This window comes from Podarcis pityusensis (assembly GCF_964106645.2).
Source record: "Podarcis pityusensis genome assembly, chromosome: 10".
In the NCBI taxonomy this organism is placed as follows: Eukaryota; Metazoa; Chordata; class Lepidosauria; order Squamata; family Lacertidae; genus Podarcis; species Podarcis pityusensis.
In genome coordinates this window covers 58,726,950-58,743,894 of record NC_138035.1, presented here as the reverse complement: position 1 = coordinate 58,743,894, position 16,945 = coordinate 58,726,950, and the positions used below count along the sequence as shown (strand labels likewise).

General features: G+C 44.4%; 1 protein-coding gene across 1 annotated transcript in view; it reads left to right on the top strand.

Annotated features, from left to right (window-relative positions):
* SLC13A1 (solute carrier family 13 member 1) overlaps positions 1–16,945 on the top strand; it is a 92,564-nt gene that overhangs the window by 61,325 nt on the left and 14,294 nt on the right. Inside the window, exons 8-11 of the mRNA XM_081023674.1 lie at positions 72–235; positions 8,075–8,194; positions 9,924–10,022; positions 10,121–10,222. Of these exons, the coding sequence (XP_080879800.1) occupies positions 72–235; positions 8,075–8,194; positions 9,924–10,022; positions 10,121–10,222 (485 nt within the window). The remainder of the gene's footprint in view (positions 1–71; positions 236–8,074; positions 8,195–9,923; positions 10,023–10,120; positions 10,223–16,945) is intronic.

The following is a 16,945-nucleotide window of genomic DNA, read 5'->3' as shown; positions in this document are numbered from 1 at the left end:
AGATGGGCAGGTTTCACATGTCACTAGGCAAAAATGAAAATGTTTACTGTTCTTTTCATTTCTTATTTAAGGAGACTCCAGAACCAAGTGATACCGGAAGAAAATACCGAAACAAAAGGGACCACATGATATGTAAAGTCATGTGCCTGTGCATTGCCTATTCGTCAACTATTGGCGGACTGACGACCATCACTGGAACTTCAACCAACTTGATCTTTGCTGAGCACTTTAACACGTAAGAAAAGAGACAAAACAATTTCTTCTAAATCTGAAACCTGTTTTTACTTCCTTCCTTTTATAAAAGCACTTCAAACAACAACTGGGAATAATAAAAAACAGTTTAAAAGATCAACACATACATAAAAGACAGATGCCAACTGGGATAAAGTTTTTATATCCCAGTCCAGCTCTGTCCCCTCCATATACTTAAGAGCCTACCCACGTGATGGTATTGTAGGTTAGTTGACCTTATTACTGTTGGGTCACATAAATCTCTCATAGATTAGCTAAACATCCAGGTGAGTCACATGATGATGCTCTTGCAGTTTAGCTGCCAACAACACTCCACTATAACTTCCACTTTACAAATCAATGATATTTTAACTGTGCAGTAAACAAAGAAGCAGAAGGCCAGAGAATTTCTGAACCACAATCACTATCTATCCATCCATGCTCTATAAAGAATTCCAAGCTTTGCAATTCCATTGTCTTTGTCCTTGATGTCCCAATGGTCAATATCTATCCAGAAATTTTAAGGCTCATCGTTATTTCAATGGGAGACATAAACACACACTTAAATTCCTCCTGCTGTAATCAATGGAACTTAAAGTATTCAACTTTTGCTGGACTATGCACTGTTATTTACATTGTAGATGTAGTAAACTGAAGCTGAGGGGAAGGGAATTTAGACTCAAAGATCCTTTTCCAACGGCCATGAACTCATAGGACAATACATCATTCAAATAGACACAATATTACAGCTGGAACACTTCACACAGGCCAGAAATGCAGAATGGGGAAAAAAGGAAAATAATGTCTAAAAACATTATTCTGCAGGTTTGCTCTACCTCCTTTTAACAAACTCATTGAAATCACCAAGGCTGTCTTAGAAATGTTTTATAATTATAAACAATGGTGCCACAGTTTTGCCCCAAGAAACTTTTCTCACAGCTGAAGATATATGATGTTTAACTTCATGCTATTTCTGAGGCAACTGCAATTTTTACACTTGATACTAATTGACAACAACCGTAGTATCAAGGATCATTCTGTCAGTTTCACTCTGCGTCCCAAATATGTCTAATCTGTTAAAGCGATTTCTAGTTGCCTGGAATATTGTCTATCTGCCACCTGTAATTTGCTAAAAATTGCATCATCCTAAACTGCATTTTACACAGGAGAATATATCATAGTTACTTTAAAGCAAATAAAATAAAAGCATACATATAATCAAATAAGCAAGAACACATTAAAGCCTTCAAACTCCATTACAAGCAAGGCAAGGGAATAATAACCATACCAGAGGAAAACACATCTCCAACTAATTACCTTGGTGATTCCACCCTGAACAACTAACAGTGGAGGCTTTCTTCTGAGGAAGCATGCCTGGAATTGCACTAAACTCTTTTTTGTTTATAGATGGGCATTTTGTTACGATCCCTGGTTTGATTACAGCTCCAGGATCATTTTTGCACTGACATGCAACACCATTGTTTTTGTTGGAGATCATAAGAGCTGCTTTGCTGGATCAGACCAAAGCCTAATTCAGAGTGAAAGCCTGATTTTTTCTTCTTCCTCGGAGTCTCCTGTGCATGCCATAGAATCTTAGCATTGTAGAGTTGGAAGTGACCAAAAGGGCCATCTAGTCCAACTCCCTGAAGGACCGCTCCCCACATTAAATGGGGTGTGCCCTTTGTGTGGTCGTGCACAGCCCCCTGGACCCTGTGCAGCACCATTAACACAGGCTTGGCTTCACCTTCCCCAGGTGGGATACCTGGAGGTCTCCGCCTACCTCAGCCAGTTGCCCAATCTCGCCTGGGGAGGCGTTGCCAAGGTGATCAGGCCAGGTAGGGGGAGGGACCACCCTGCCCACACAAGCAGCAATCTTTTGCCAATTTGGGGCTCGAACCCACAATCTTGAGATTCCCCACCCCCAAGGGTTGGAGAAGAGATGGGGTCATTTCAGGGTCCAAAATTACCTAACTGCACCACTACTCACCTCTCACTTTCAGGTGGTTGTGCATTCTCTGAGTTGCAATTAGAGATGAGTGGATCAGCCTATTTCCAACTCCTGTCAGTTTCACAGAGTTTCATTCATGCCCTCCCACTTCAGCATCAACGTCAGTTTCACATGTTTTCATTCATAAGTTTATGCCCTCCTGCTTCTGCTTCCATCTCTAATTCTTCTTAAAAAAAGAACCCTCCCCACAAAATATGCCTATTTGTATGCATTTTATTCCCTCTCCTTCCACAAAATAGGCCTTTCCCAAAACATGCATTCTAATCTAAAATGTATATTTTTATATACACCATGGTAACATATTTTTTGAGTTGAGCACCTTCTCGCAAAATTCAGAGTTGCATGAAAGCTGAAGGATTACTGCATTCTGAGCTGCATAATAGTCCAAGAGGTGTGAGTCAGGTCAGTTCACTTAGAAAATGTGGACTGAAGCAAATCCCCGAGTCTTCCTAGTTGCAGCCGGCTGCCCATGGTATCTTTCAGAATCTAATAAACCACTTGAGTGAAGTGAAATGAAATGTGCAAGGAAGGAGAAAGGGAGTCATAGAAAGCAGCTGAATTGGAGCCAGATGACGCAGCAACATGTGAAAAGGGCTATGGAATGCATACTCTCCAATATTTCTCTGATGAAAAATAGGAGTGTCCTATTCAATAATAATAGTTGTTGTTGTTGTTTAGTCGTTTAGTTGTGTCCGACTCTTTGTGACCCCATGGACCAGAGCACGCCAGGCACTCCTGTCTTCCACTGCCTCCCGCAGTTTAGTCAAACTCATGTTAGTAGCTTCGAGAACACTGTCCAACCATCTCGTCCTCTGTCGTCCCCTTCTGCTTGTGCCCTCCATCTTTCCCAACATCAGGGTCTTTTCCAGGGAGTCTTCTCTTCTCATGAGGTGGCCAAAGTATTGGAGTCTCAGCTTCAGGATCTGTCCTTCCAGTGAGCACTCAGGGCTGATTTCCTTCAGAATGGAGAGGTTTGATCTTCTTGCAGTCCATGGGACTCTCAAGAGTCTCCTCCAGCACCGTAATTCAAAAGCATCAATTCTTTGGCGATCAGCCTTCTTTATGGTCCACCTCTCACTTTAATAATAATAATAATAATAATAATAATAATAATAATAATAATAATTAATTACCCGCCCATCTGACTGGGTTGCCCCAGGCACTCTGGGCAGCTTCCAACATATATAAAAACACAACAAAACATTAAACATTAAAAAAAACTTCCCTACAAAGGGCTTCCTTCAGATGTATTCTAAAGGTTGTATAGTTACTTATCCCCTTGGCTCGAGGTTCCACAACTCCATACCCTCCAACATTTCTCTGATGAAAATAGGGATGTCTAGTGCTTTTTTTATTTTTAAAAAATGTTTAGGGGTACTCTCATTTTCCTATTCATATTGAAATTCTGCCCCTCAATGAGGCCAAACTTAGATTCACAAAATGTTTAGGGGTATGCGTACCCCTGCTTCCCCCCAGGGGGAAAAAAAGCACTGGGGATGTCCTAAGGAAAAGGGGACATTCTGGGATCAAATCAGAAACTGGGACAGCTTCTGTAAATCCAGGACTGCCCCTGGAAAGAAAGGGGGACACTTGGTGGGAATGTGAATGCCCTCCCCTCACAGATTCATCTAGAACTGACCTTACAGGGCTTTGGGTGCCAAAGCACACATTGATCCAAGCCTTTGACCAAACTGGATGTGGATTTGGGTAGCCTTCCCGCTCTGGCTTGTACTGTTGTTCATTGTGATGATGAGTGTACTGCTTTGTTGGTTTTATGTACCAGGATTTTATTGTGCATTATATGTTCCTGTTTTATCCTGCGCCCTGCTCTGAGATTATTTTTTAATGAAGAGTGAGCTAAAAATCCCCTAAATAAATAAAGGGAGAGACATAAAACATAAACACAAGCCAATCAACAGAGGGAACATGACAGAGCCCAGAGTAAAGAACTATCAAAAGGCAAAAGGCATTCATATCGTCAGCTTTTCGTGTTACAGCTGCTCCTCTAGGCTCCATTTGGTTATGATTCAGAGTCACTCTCCATGGTGGTTTTGTGTGTTAATCTAACATAATATACAAAACCTTAAGAATGATCTTAAGACAATGAAAGCCCTGTTGCAGAGCAACAATCTTATCCCCAGGTCTGTCCTGATAAGCTTGGTCAAGGTCAGTACTGCAGGTATAAATCACTAAAATTCAAACATTTATTAATGCAGATTGCATGGCAACAGCCATGAGGAAGAAGGTGGAGATAGGAGGGAGCTGTTAAAACAGGTTATGCAGTCTTGTTTTTGTAGGATCCTATCAGTGTGATAAGGGACGCGGGTGGCGCTGTGGTCTAAACCACAGAGCCTAGGGCTTGCTGATCAGAAGGTCAGCAGTTCGAATCCCCACGATGGGGTGAGCTCCCATTGTTCTGTCCCTGCTCCTGCCAACCTAGCAGTTTGAAAGCACGTCAAAGTGCAAGTAGATAAATAGGGAAGGTAAACGGTGTTTCCATGAGCTGCTCTGGTTCGCCAGAAGCGGCTTGGTCATGCTGGCCACATGACCCGGAAGCTCTCTGTGGACAAACGCCGGCTCCCTCGGCCTATAGAGTGAGATGAGCGCCGCAACCCCAGAGTCATCCGCAACTGGACCTAATGGTCAGGGGTCCCTTTACCTTTACTATCAGTGTGATAGTCCAAATCTCTAAGGTCAAACAGATCATCTCCAAAGTGTGTTTTTCTTGGGCAAAGAGGCTGCCTGAACAATCCTAGTTTGGCTATTATAGTTACATAAGCTTACGCTGCAAACCATCTTCATCGCTGGGTAGCACAGCCTCTGTATTTTCAAGTACACAGGGCCAATGAACATCCTGATTTTGGGCTGGTGCATTCATCCCCACAACATGTTGTGCCTTCGTTTTTCACACCGTGATGAATATTTTCTCCAAATGCTGACACCTTTACTGTACCCTAAAGGACTTTAGTTTTTGCTAGATCGGGAGGACACCGTAAATCTCTGATCCCACACTGCGAAAGCACATTTCAGAGGAAATGTCAAGCAGTAGGAGTGTTGGCTTGAAGTCACATCGGAGTAGCTTTACCATTTCAAACATGAAACGGTGAGCAATGAGAAAGGAAAGCAAATTATTTCCCCACCCCCATACCCAAGGAGATGTTAATTGCTCTGGCCACCTATGCATTCACACAGTAAGGTTGGGCATGATCAATGGGCCCTTGTTACCAGGCCAACTAACGACAGTGAAATGGGTTTTTGTTTCATTGAAGGTGGAAATAGTATTAGCACAGGCCAGACTTTTTCTGTTGCAGCCAATTCTCACAGCCCATTGCATGGAAGCTGCAGCCTGACGGTGGATGCTTTCAAGTTCACCTTGGTATGCTGGGTGATTTTGGCATTCCGGATGACATTACTTTTGCTATCTGCCCTGGGAGAATCACACACAGATGCTCCAAAGGAGCAGGGTCCCATCAAAGAAATTGCCTTGCCTATTTTGCAGCTCTTAAGTCAAGTCTGACACCTTTGTCCCAGAGAGAGCTTAATAAAATCAAACAAAGCTCTTGTCTTAATGAAACCTTTCCTCATTATAGAAACTCTTTATGTTTGTTAAGCTGTGCATCTGTATCTGACTTTGACATGTGGCGAGTTCAGGCTATTGCTATGCAGAGAGGGTTCTGTCACTCGAGGGAACTCGCAATGTGTAGCTTGTGTCAAGGTCCTTGTTTATACATCCCTGCCTCAGGAGGTTACACTGCAGATGTTGAGAGAACTGTAGAAGACAGTCAGCAACATATTTTCTACTTTGAGCCCCAGCCACACTATAAATTTAAAGCACTTTTATACCACATGGTTGGCCCCCAATCATCCTGGGGACAGTAGTTAAGGGAGCTGAGAGTTGTTAGATGACCCCTATTCCCCCTCACAGAGCTATCTAATAATAATACTAATAATAACTTTATTATTTGTACCCTGCCCATATGACTGGGTTGCCCCAATCACTCTGGGCGGCTTCCAACATATATAAAAACATAACAAAATATTACACATTTGAAAGCTTCCCTATATAGGGCTGCCTTTAGAGTTCTTCTAAAGGTTATATAGTTACTCATCTCCTTGACATCTGATGGGAGGGCGTTCCACAAGGTGGGTGCTGCTACCGAGAAGGCCCTCTGAACTTCAAACTGTGGTTTATGGATTACGTAATTAACAATTACTTAATTATTAAGTGGTTTGTTCTGTTACATAGATAAGGCGGAGGGGAGGCCTTTTGTAAAATGCTGTAAAATTAAATCCCATCAGTTGAACATTATACTGCTCAATTAACTGAGCTCAATCAATTATGTACATGGAGCTGGAATGAAACCCACTGAAGTGCTTCATGGTCCTATCTATCATGGTACATTCAGCATTCATTGGGTAGTTTCTGATGACTAAAGCTAATTCCCTTAGCCAGGGTGGATCAGGAATTCGTTTCATCGTCTGGACTGACTGATGTCTAAAAGGGCTATGTGAGGGCTTTGTGACAGAGTCTTACCCAATTATTTTGGGGTATAGCGGTTGTGATATGATGGATCGCTTCATGCTCCCTAGTTGATTTGAATCCCACCACTTGGTGGCTGCAGAAGTCAGTGCAAGGGGATGCAATCCTAGTTGGTTGGTAGCAAACAAGAGCTCTAGACCAGCAGTATGGTGACATAAAGAGAGTAAACATCTCTTCAGTCTCTCAGTTCAGCCTCCGTAAAGCTGAAGTTCCTCGCACAATAAAAAGCTTAGACCATATTACAAAGAGTGTGGTACTCAATAAATAAATACTAAATAAATTAGCAGAGTATTGGAATCCTGAATATCTTGTTTAGTTTCAATTAAACAACACAGTAAATTGGCAGTTTTCTCCTTAGCTTCAGAGTTCATTACTGTTAAAGAACAATACTCTTCAGAACCTGGTGGAAACTCCATTGTGACCCCAATACAGTACAATACAATACAATACAATCAACTACCAGTATATTTGCAATATAATATTTGATAATTGTAATCCTATTTTATCATGTAACTTTGCTCATATGATGGAACAAAAGAAAATTATAAGCCCTATTTGAGCATTCACTTCCTTTATGTGATCATAATTACATAGCAAAGAGGAGAGGAAAACTGGCAAGTCCAGCCCTTCACTGGTGCCTCACATTCCCCAACTGTACAAGCCATTTACAAGTTGAAGGACAGACTTATGGAGTAGGGGGCCTCCTGTACTCATGCAAATTTCATGATTGAGAACCTCATCCGAATCCTATCATGTAGCCTTTGTCCATCTGGCTGTGGCAGATGGGGAATTGTAGTACAAAACCTCAGGAGAACACCAGGTTGATGAAGGCTGAGGCAGCATATTATGAATAGCTCTCGGGGAATATTTTGACATGATTTCAAAACCTTCCAAAAGATGGGGGAGACCACCAGCTCCACCCTGAATCACACTAGATACCTATGGTACTAATATGTCTCCCTCTCTTAAAAAGATAAGTGAGACCCCCCAAAAGGGGGGGGGGAGCCATAGGAAGTCAAGCAGTGAGATCAGGAACTCAGTGACACAGGGCCAGTGAGTTCACACTATTGTTGTTAAATGTGCAATAATGCCGTTGTCATTCAAATCTACATTTGAGGTGAAGTCATATTCCATCTTCATTTCCTGATAGAGCTGGTTTTCATAACTAAAACTGGACAGGGTGTAAGTGTATCAATACTTCAGCCCATCCCGGGGATCCTGTCTTAGCTGGTATCTTGCTTTTCATATGCAATAGAGATGTCTTAACCTCAGTTTCTTTCTCATTTTCCCCCCAGGAGGTACCCAGATTGCCAGTGCATCAATTTTGGAACCTGGTTTATTCTTTGCATCCCCATCACTCTTATTATATTGGTCCTTTCCTGGGTTTGGCTCCTGTGGCTTTTCTTGGGATTCAAGTAAGTATAAATGCCCAGTGCAATCCATGTGGTGACAGTTGAGGTAGGGAGAATAGTATAGCGTAGACAATCATTTCGTATTTTAGAATGAGAATGGGTGGTTTCATTCATGAAAATTCACCAGCAATTACTAGAGGCACACTTTCACTCATGAAGGCCAAAGGTAGCCTATGTGGTTGTGAACTTCAGATGTTGTGAACTACGACTCCCATCTTTCTGATCATTGACCATGCTAGCTGGGGCTGATAGAAGTTGGAGTCTGCAACATCTGGATGGCATTACATTGGCTACATTTGGCTGTGACCCTCCAATATGGCCAATTATGGGAACTGGAGTCCAACAACTTTTGGAGGACACAGGTTCCTCATCCCTGTGGTATAGAAATAGGCATGCATTTTGGAAACTCAAAACCAACCCGGTCCAAAATAATATTTGCATGTGGACTGATGGTGGTCATAATTCAGGACCTCTGTATATGCAACCCACACTCATAGGGTGAAACCAATATTTGTTCCGACACACCTTCGGGTGGAAAAGTCCAATTGTATAGCTGCTACAGTGAATAATCTTCTCAGTGCTCTGGGTTGATAAGGTTTATCCCTCAAGTAAAGGGATAAAGATAGAGGCAGCTTGGACCCCAAAGAGGAATTATAATTCCAGATACCATTCCCCAAAAAGATGTGGTAATGAAACCATGGTTTGCTCACAATTCAGCCTTATGCTGAAGTGGGCCAAACATTTATATACTGCTTGATTGTAATTAAGCATCAATAAGTCACAACAAATGATTTATAATACGTGACGTTCATCCTAACAGCTGGAGGTTGCATGACTGCTTTTGTTTAATAAATAGCAGATAGGGAAAGAATTGGTATCTGAATGAGGAACATATTAGAATATAGGTTTAAATCCCCTGCCCATCACACCACAGTCCTGATTTGACCACCTCACCCCCCCAACCCACAGCTACTATTTACTAAACAAACAAACAAACAAACAAACAAACAAACAAAGCCATGTAACTGAGAGTTGCACAGTTAATATCACATCAGATTTGACCTTCAGCATAACATTGCTTTCCCTTTTCACATACAAATGTCACTAGGTGGTATAATCCACCCCCCCCCCCAAGAATAGAGAGGATATTTTCCAAGATTTTCAGAGGGATTTTGCTTTTGAGGTATTCAACATGGTGTCCACTATCATTACTATCATCCCTGTTCATTGGTCATTTTGGCTGAGGGTAATGGGAGCTAGCTACTCTAGTTTATACAAAGGAAGCCCACCTGATTTCATGCCATTTACTGTCTCTGCTATAAAGTATGTGACCAAAACACCAAATTTGCCAATACATTACAATACACATACCATACATGATACTATAGTTTGACATAAAGCATCATGTTTCTGAATTACAAGGCATTGGTTATTTCTGTTCCAAGGACTGTGGCTTGGATCCAGAGAGATGTGTAACCAGTTCCTCCTGCCAAAAAGGAGCTTTGAACTGCATTTTCAAAACAGATCCCCACATAGCAAGCCTCTTTTGAAACAAAACAGAATCTCCAAAGCAATTTGTGATACAAAATGGAGGGGAGTCGCCTCCTGGTCAAAGGAAGGAAGCCAAAAAAAATCCCACTGAGCTCAGGCCTTTGGATCCAAGCCACAGGAAGAGAAACCCATACTTTAAATGTAAAAACCCCTTTACTGGTTATTCTTATTTCCATTTTAGTTTCAAAGAAATGTTCAAGTGTGGCAAGGAAAAGTCGCCCAGGGAACAAGCCTCTGCACAGGTGATTAAAGAGGAATACAATAAACTTGGACCGATGAGGTAAGACAGACGGCTGAACCACAGGCACAATGTTACAATGATGTCAAAGCAAACATACTGAAAGGGCAATGTTGACACTCGCTGTTCTTCTGTTGCAGCTACCCAGAAATCATCACCCTTGTCCTCTTCATTCTAATGGCCCTGTTATGGTTCACTAGAGACCCTGGATTCATCTCTGGCTGGGCTTCATTATTTTCAGCGTAAGTTTATAAGTATCATTGTCCAGTTTTGAGGTGCTGGCATTATCTCTTGCTTTGAAACGAATCCACGTTGATGACAATGAAGATTTGTTTAGCTATTGTACTGGATGTGCTGACAATATCCGACTCTTGAGCCAAGGAGATAAGGAACTATACAACCTTTAGAAGACATCTGAAGGCAGCCTTGTATAGGGAAGGGTTTTTTTAGATGATGATGATGATGATAATAATAATAATAATAATAATAATAATAATAATAATAATAATAATAAATTTATACCCCACCCATCTGGATGGCTTCCAAAAGAATATTAAAAACACTCTAAAACATCAAACATTAAAAACTTCCCTAAATAGAGCGGCCTTCAGGTGTCTTCTAAAAGTCAGATAGTTGTTTATTTCCTTGACATCTGATGGGAGGGCAGATGCCACCACCGAGAAGGCCCTCTGCCTGGTTCCCTGTAACCTCACTTCTCACAGTGAGGGAACCGCCAGAAGGCCCTCAGAGCTGGACCTCAGTGTCCGGGCAGAACGATGGGGGTGGAGATGCTCCTTCAGGTTAAAATGCTTTATTATATTTTCATATATTTTGGAAGCCGCCCCAGAGTGGCTGGGGCAACCCAGTCAGTTGGGTGGGGTATAAATAATAAAGTTGTGGTGGAAAAGGACACCCTATTTTCATCGAATAAATGTTGGAGGGTATTCAATGCACCGAAACAGCACTGCAACAAAAATGGCCAGGGCCAGAATTGAGGGGGGGGGGGGGCTATCCCATATTCTCTCTTGTACACACACACATTTATACAGCATGCACACATACAGCCTCCCCAGAGTAACAGAGTAGGAAGAGCTGCAAAATTGCAGAGCAGTGAGGAATTTGCGGCAGGCCCGAATTAGATATTGGCTACTCCACATTCCACACATGCATGTACATGCTCACATACACATATAGCACACAGCACAAACACCACACAGAGGTATCACCCACAAAGAAAAAAACCCCTAGTGGGCCTTTTTAGGCCACCCAGCACCACAATCAGTAATAGTGTTAAGTTGTGGGTGAACATATCAGACGACACAGTGATTCTTCAAACAGCTCTTGTTTATTCACAGGCCAGAACAGAACTGAACTGAAGGGTTCAGCCAGCCTGCTTATATAGAGCTCCACTAGAACGCAACAGTAACCATTTTCTGTAGCTATCCAATCACTGAATGTCACTTTCAATCGCTTATTTGCATATGTGGACCTGAGTGAAAACTATCTACAGTATCCCCCTGCTGGCCCAGCGTGAGAACTTCAGTACATAACAAATAGTGCCTACCATTTTCACCTAAGTCAGCCACAGCCATGGTGGTTATATCTGATATCTATTTCAGTCTATGCCATCCCCACTCAGCCTCACAACTAGTGCACGCTTCTCATGGGTACAGATTTTTATTTATCCATAATGAACCCGAAGCACCATTATATTTCATTTTTGAAAACCCAAGAAGTCATACCTCAAATAATGAACAGCGATGTGTGCCTAAGGCTCCACTCTGTACGTGGAAATCAGTTCTACTTCAAGTTAAACCTATTCGGGGTTGGAGCATAAATCACACCTTCAAATATCCCCAGTTCTTGTCTCCTTGTAATGTTTGCTTGGGTAGCACACATAACTTCTTCAGTTGTTTCAAATACCTGCTGTTTAGATATTACAGTTATTGTAATATTACAATAGATATTAGATATTACAGTTTAGATATCTGTTTAGATATTACAGTTATTACTGTTTTTGAGTGCTTCTGTGAGGAAGTTGCAGTACCAAATTTATCATTACTATATATGTAATTTGACTGTACAGTGGTACGTCAGGTTAAGAACTTAATTCATTCTTGAGGTCTGTTCTTAACCTGAAACTGTTCTTAACTTGAGGTACCACTTTAATCTAATGGGGGCCTCCCACTGCCGCTGTGCCGCCGCTGCACGATTTCTGTTCTCATCCTGAAGCAAAGTTCTTAACCCAAGGTAATATTTCTGGGTTAGCGGAGTCTGTAACCTGAAGCGTCTGTAACCTGAAGCGTATGTAACCCGAGGTACCACTGTATTTCTTGCACTTACTGAGGACTCAGCTACGTTAGTCAAAAAACAGTGTTTTGAATGAGTTGCAAACATGCAACACCAGATGGCGCTGCGCAGCACAAAACTTTTCTGTGCGATTTTACATAGCATTTTTTACCTTTTGTTATAACGATTTAATTTATGGCTTACAGTATTTATAGCTGGTCCCCCCCCCCCCATGGGTAGATTCACCCTGAGTTGGCAGACACTACAGTGCTCAAACATATTTGCTGTTCTGCAACTATGGCCTGAAAAGGTTTTAACCTTTGAATAAGAGGGGAAGGCTTCAACAGTTTCCCCTTTTCTGCTCCTTCATGGCTGAAACTTTTCTCAGCTGAGTCAAATGCCTGGATGGAGAAATTGGCTGCGGCAGGATATAGCACTTTGCCTAAGAGGTGACAGAGAAATACCTCCAATTGTTCTTCTCCAGCTGGGCATTTTGATATTTGCTATATTGTCGGTCAGGGCAGACGCCAATGAATAGCTCCATTACCTCAAGAACTTCTGTCTGCACAATAGAACTTCCCCTCATTCTTCTTTCCCCATATACCTCCCCCATGCCCCCTAAATACGTTCTGGGTTTCCCCCCAACCTTCCGCAGCAGTTCTGGGCAGGGGGCACAAGGAGAGAGGAGAGGGACGGGCAAACAGAAATTAATGTATTTTATGGCTTGTTTCTTGGAAGCATAGAAGATTGTCTCTGTTTGTTGCCGTTTATTGCTACGCATTCTCTCACTGGGCAAACCCATCTTCTCTTCAGTTTGCAATTGCTGATTCTCAGGCCTAACAGAATGGATTTCAGCACCTGTTGCCATCTTATTTCTAAGTATCAGTGAATTATTTAGGGACCATAAAAAAAACCCACACAGACTGGTGCATTGCAATTATTTCATCTTCTATCTTCATTTCTGCTAAGTAAGAGCAAAGCAGTATGGGAGGTGTACGATCCTCACCTCTTATAAAGCAGAGCCTTTAGAGAGAAGTCCTAGTGATTTATTCTGAGATCGAAGAAGCCACTGACTTGGTCATCTCACATTTGTAGCCTACTATGGATGCGAAAAGCTCTCATGGTAAATGGGCTTTAACAAAACAGATGCTTCCAATATGAAAAAGCAGATATTTATTATTGCAATCTGTCCATTTTTACCGTAATATATATATATATACACACACACACACACACACACACACACGATCCTTTTGACTCTCCGCCAATGTTTTCCCCAAGTCCATTTTCATTTGGGACTAATTGTAAGCATGTATCATTCTACTTTAAAATAAACCATTTTTATAGCATAATATATCCAGCCTAACCTGATAAAATCAGAAGCACTTAATTATAATGCTAGGGCATAGTCTGAAGTCTGGTCCTGGGCAGTGTTTGAGTTGGTATTCACCCAGAAAGCACATGTTTGCAGCCTTGAGATCCATTATAGATGGGGAATAAATGCAAAAGAATAAATAAATAATGTCAAGATATAACAAATGGACATTTCCTTTCTTTTTCTTTTTTGCTGTCTAGATTTTGTTTGCATCCATATGCCCGTGGTTACACTTAACATTTTTAATTTTCCTCAAAATATCTAAATGAGCTTTTCATTTTTGAAGGTTTTATTAGCCTCACTGTGTAGATACCCTTTATATTTTGTCTGCAAGCTAAAGTTTCACGTGGAAATGGAAAGTTCATTCAAGTGTTTGGCACGTTTCCCTATATTATTAAATCTGATTAAGAACATCACACACAAACATATCATTTGCTGATTTCATTTTTAAACATTATTTACATTTACTCCTGTAAAGTGTAGAGTTACCACAGCAACACTTGAGATGGTAAGAACCTGAACAGAATAGTTCACATGAGGCTTGCCACGACTCCTGTTTCTTGTGGGCATTTCAGATTAACTCATTAACCACAAATGCTTCTGTCAGGGCTGCCTCAGGTCTCAGCTCACAAAAGACCAACGCCAATCTCTTCTTATATACAAAAGTGTTTATTGCAGTTCATTCTTTGCTTCATATCCGAGGCGCGCAGCCCCACGTCTGTACGCTTAGACTGTTGAAGTCCCCTCTGAGTCAGTCCCTCCCCTGCACCAGTTTAAGAGCCTTGCGCTGCTCCACCTCTTTCTCTCTTTCCTTTTCCTCAGGGTCTTCCTGCCCGCTGGGGTTTCGCCCCTCCTGGATTCCCCTGACGCGCTATCCCCCAACTGCTCTTCCCCCCTCCTGCGGGCTTTAGGACCTGGCCCTTCCTCCGGGCTCCCTGTACTTCCGCGCGCCTCTACATTTGAACTTGGCGCGCGCGCCCAACCTCTAACTTTCCTTTTGACAGTTACACTACTCCCTTCACTACTCCCCTCCCCTTCCGGGAGGGTGGCTTGCTCCGACCTCCCTCCCTTCTCTGCTGCCGGAGCTGCTTCCCCTGATACACTGGAACCTCCACCCCCTTCGCTGCACTCTGGCGGGGAGGCTGGTCCTGACGCCCAGCTGCCACTTTGGGATCCCCCGCTGGCCCCCTGTTCCTGACACGTCCCCCCTGGGGCTCCCCTGGCCTTGACCACTGGCGCCCCCTTCTGGGAATCCTCTGATTCGCTGGAAAGACTCATGGAATCTCTTGAGTCATTGTCATCCTCTTCCTCGCTGTCCTGGGATTCATCCCCATCGCTCTCCATCTCCTCCCTACCCTGTGCCTCTGTCCCTGAACCCATGACATCCATCCCCCCCTCGAAGCCCCCCCTTCCCCCCTCCCGCTGCTCGGGCGCAGGTTCCGGGAGCTCCGTTGTAGCGGGGGTAGATGCTGGATACAGTTCGTCAACGTCGATCTCCTCTGCTTCCAGTTCAGTGTATGAGTGCTCGAAACCGGGGTCCTCCCCCAACACATCCAAACCCTTCCCTCCCCCTGTTACTTCAGGCGATGCTGCTTGCCAAGGCCCCCTTCGCCACCCCACTTCTGGTTGATCGTCCCACCAATAAGAGCGGTCCGTGTCCACCCCCGAGCACGATCCCCTTGGAGGGCTCGATTCCGGCATGGTCTCCTCTGCGGAGGAGAACCCCCGGAAGGTGCTGCCTGAAAGTGTGGGCGTAAAAAGCCAGTCGTCAAAATACTCCGCTGGCATGGGCCTGTGTGGGAAGAGTGCATGGAACTCGTCTTTAAGAAGAGGTTCCTCCAGAGCATAATCTGGCACCCAACTGTTGGCGCTGGCCGGGGTACCTTCCCTGGCGAGGAGGTATTCCACTCCCTCCTCCCCCCATCTCGAGTCCAGAATTTCCGTGACCTCGTTGAGCGTCGGGGTCCTCGGTGACTCCCCCCCCCGGTGACTTTCTACGTGGGTCTGGTGCCGTCCCTGGCTCCTGAAATCTGTGTGGGGCCTTGTAGGGTGTAAGCACCGACCTATGAAAGACCGGGTGCATTCTGGAACCTTCTGGGAGGGTCAACCGAAAAGCTACGGGATTGATCCTGCCCTCAACTTGGTATGGCCCTAGCTGTTTGTGTCCTAGCTTCTTCTTAGCTAACGACTTGGCCGGCACCGCCTGGGCTGCTAACCATACCCAGTCCCCCACCTGGATGTCTTCTCCTGCCCTCCTGTGCCTGTCTGCCTGTACTTTGTAGGTGTGTTTAGCTAGTTCCAAGTGCCGTCGTAGCTCCTCGTGGACCTCCTGCAATTCTGCTGCTAAATGCTCAGCTCCCTGCGACTCCCCCTGCGTCGTTGTCTCCAATGCCGGGAAGGTTCTGGGATGTTGCCCATTGTTGGCGAAGAACGGTGTCACCCCCGTTGACGCGTGCTTCGTGTTGTTGTAGGCAAACTCGGCCATCGGTAAGTAGTCCACCCAAGTTGCAGGCTTTTGATTGGCGTAACATCGCAGGTACTGCTGCATGATGGCGTTGACCCTCTCCGCTTGGCCGTTGGTTTGCGGGTGTCTCGCCGACGCTAAGTTGATCTTGACATTCAGGATGCCCAGGAGCTTCTGCCAGAAACTGGAAATGAATTGGCGACCCCGGTCGGACAGGATGGACCGCGGTAAGCCGTGCACCCGGAACACGTGGTCTATGAACAGCTTGGCGGTCTGTTCGGCTGTTGCCACCTTCGCGCAAGGAATGAAGTGTGCCATCTTGGTGAACAGATCTACAACCACAAGCACCGCCGTCTTGCCCCGCGAACTGGGCAGATCAGTAACAAAGTCCAGCGCCACCCTATCCCACGGCTGTAGTGGCGTCTCCAGCGGTTCCAGCAATCCCGCTGGCTTCTTGTGCACTGGCTTGGACCTTTGACAAGTGTCACACCTGGCGACGTAATCCGCGACCTCTCCCCGCATCTGGGGCCACCAAAAGTCTCTGGCTACTAAGTCCGCCGTCTTTTCTTTGCCGAAGTGACCCGCGCTGGGTGCGTCGTGTAACTGCTGTAGAACCTTCGCGCGGAGATCGTCTCCCGGCACGTAGAGAGCACCTTTGCGGGTCAGCAGGCCGTCGCGCACCTGGAATTCGCCGTCCTTTGCTGTCCCTCTTCGCACCTCCTCCATCTTGGATTGTGCGAACGGATCTGTCTGTAGCGCGCGTCGTACCGCGTCCAGGTCCACGGCGGCAGAAGCGCATGCCCACGCTTGCGGTGCGAAAATGTGCCTGGCTGCCAC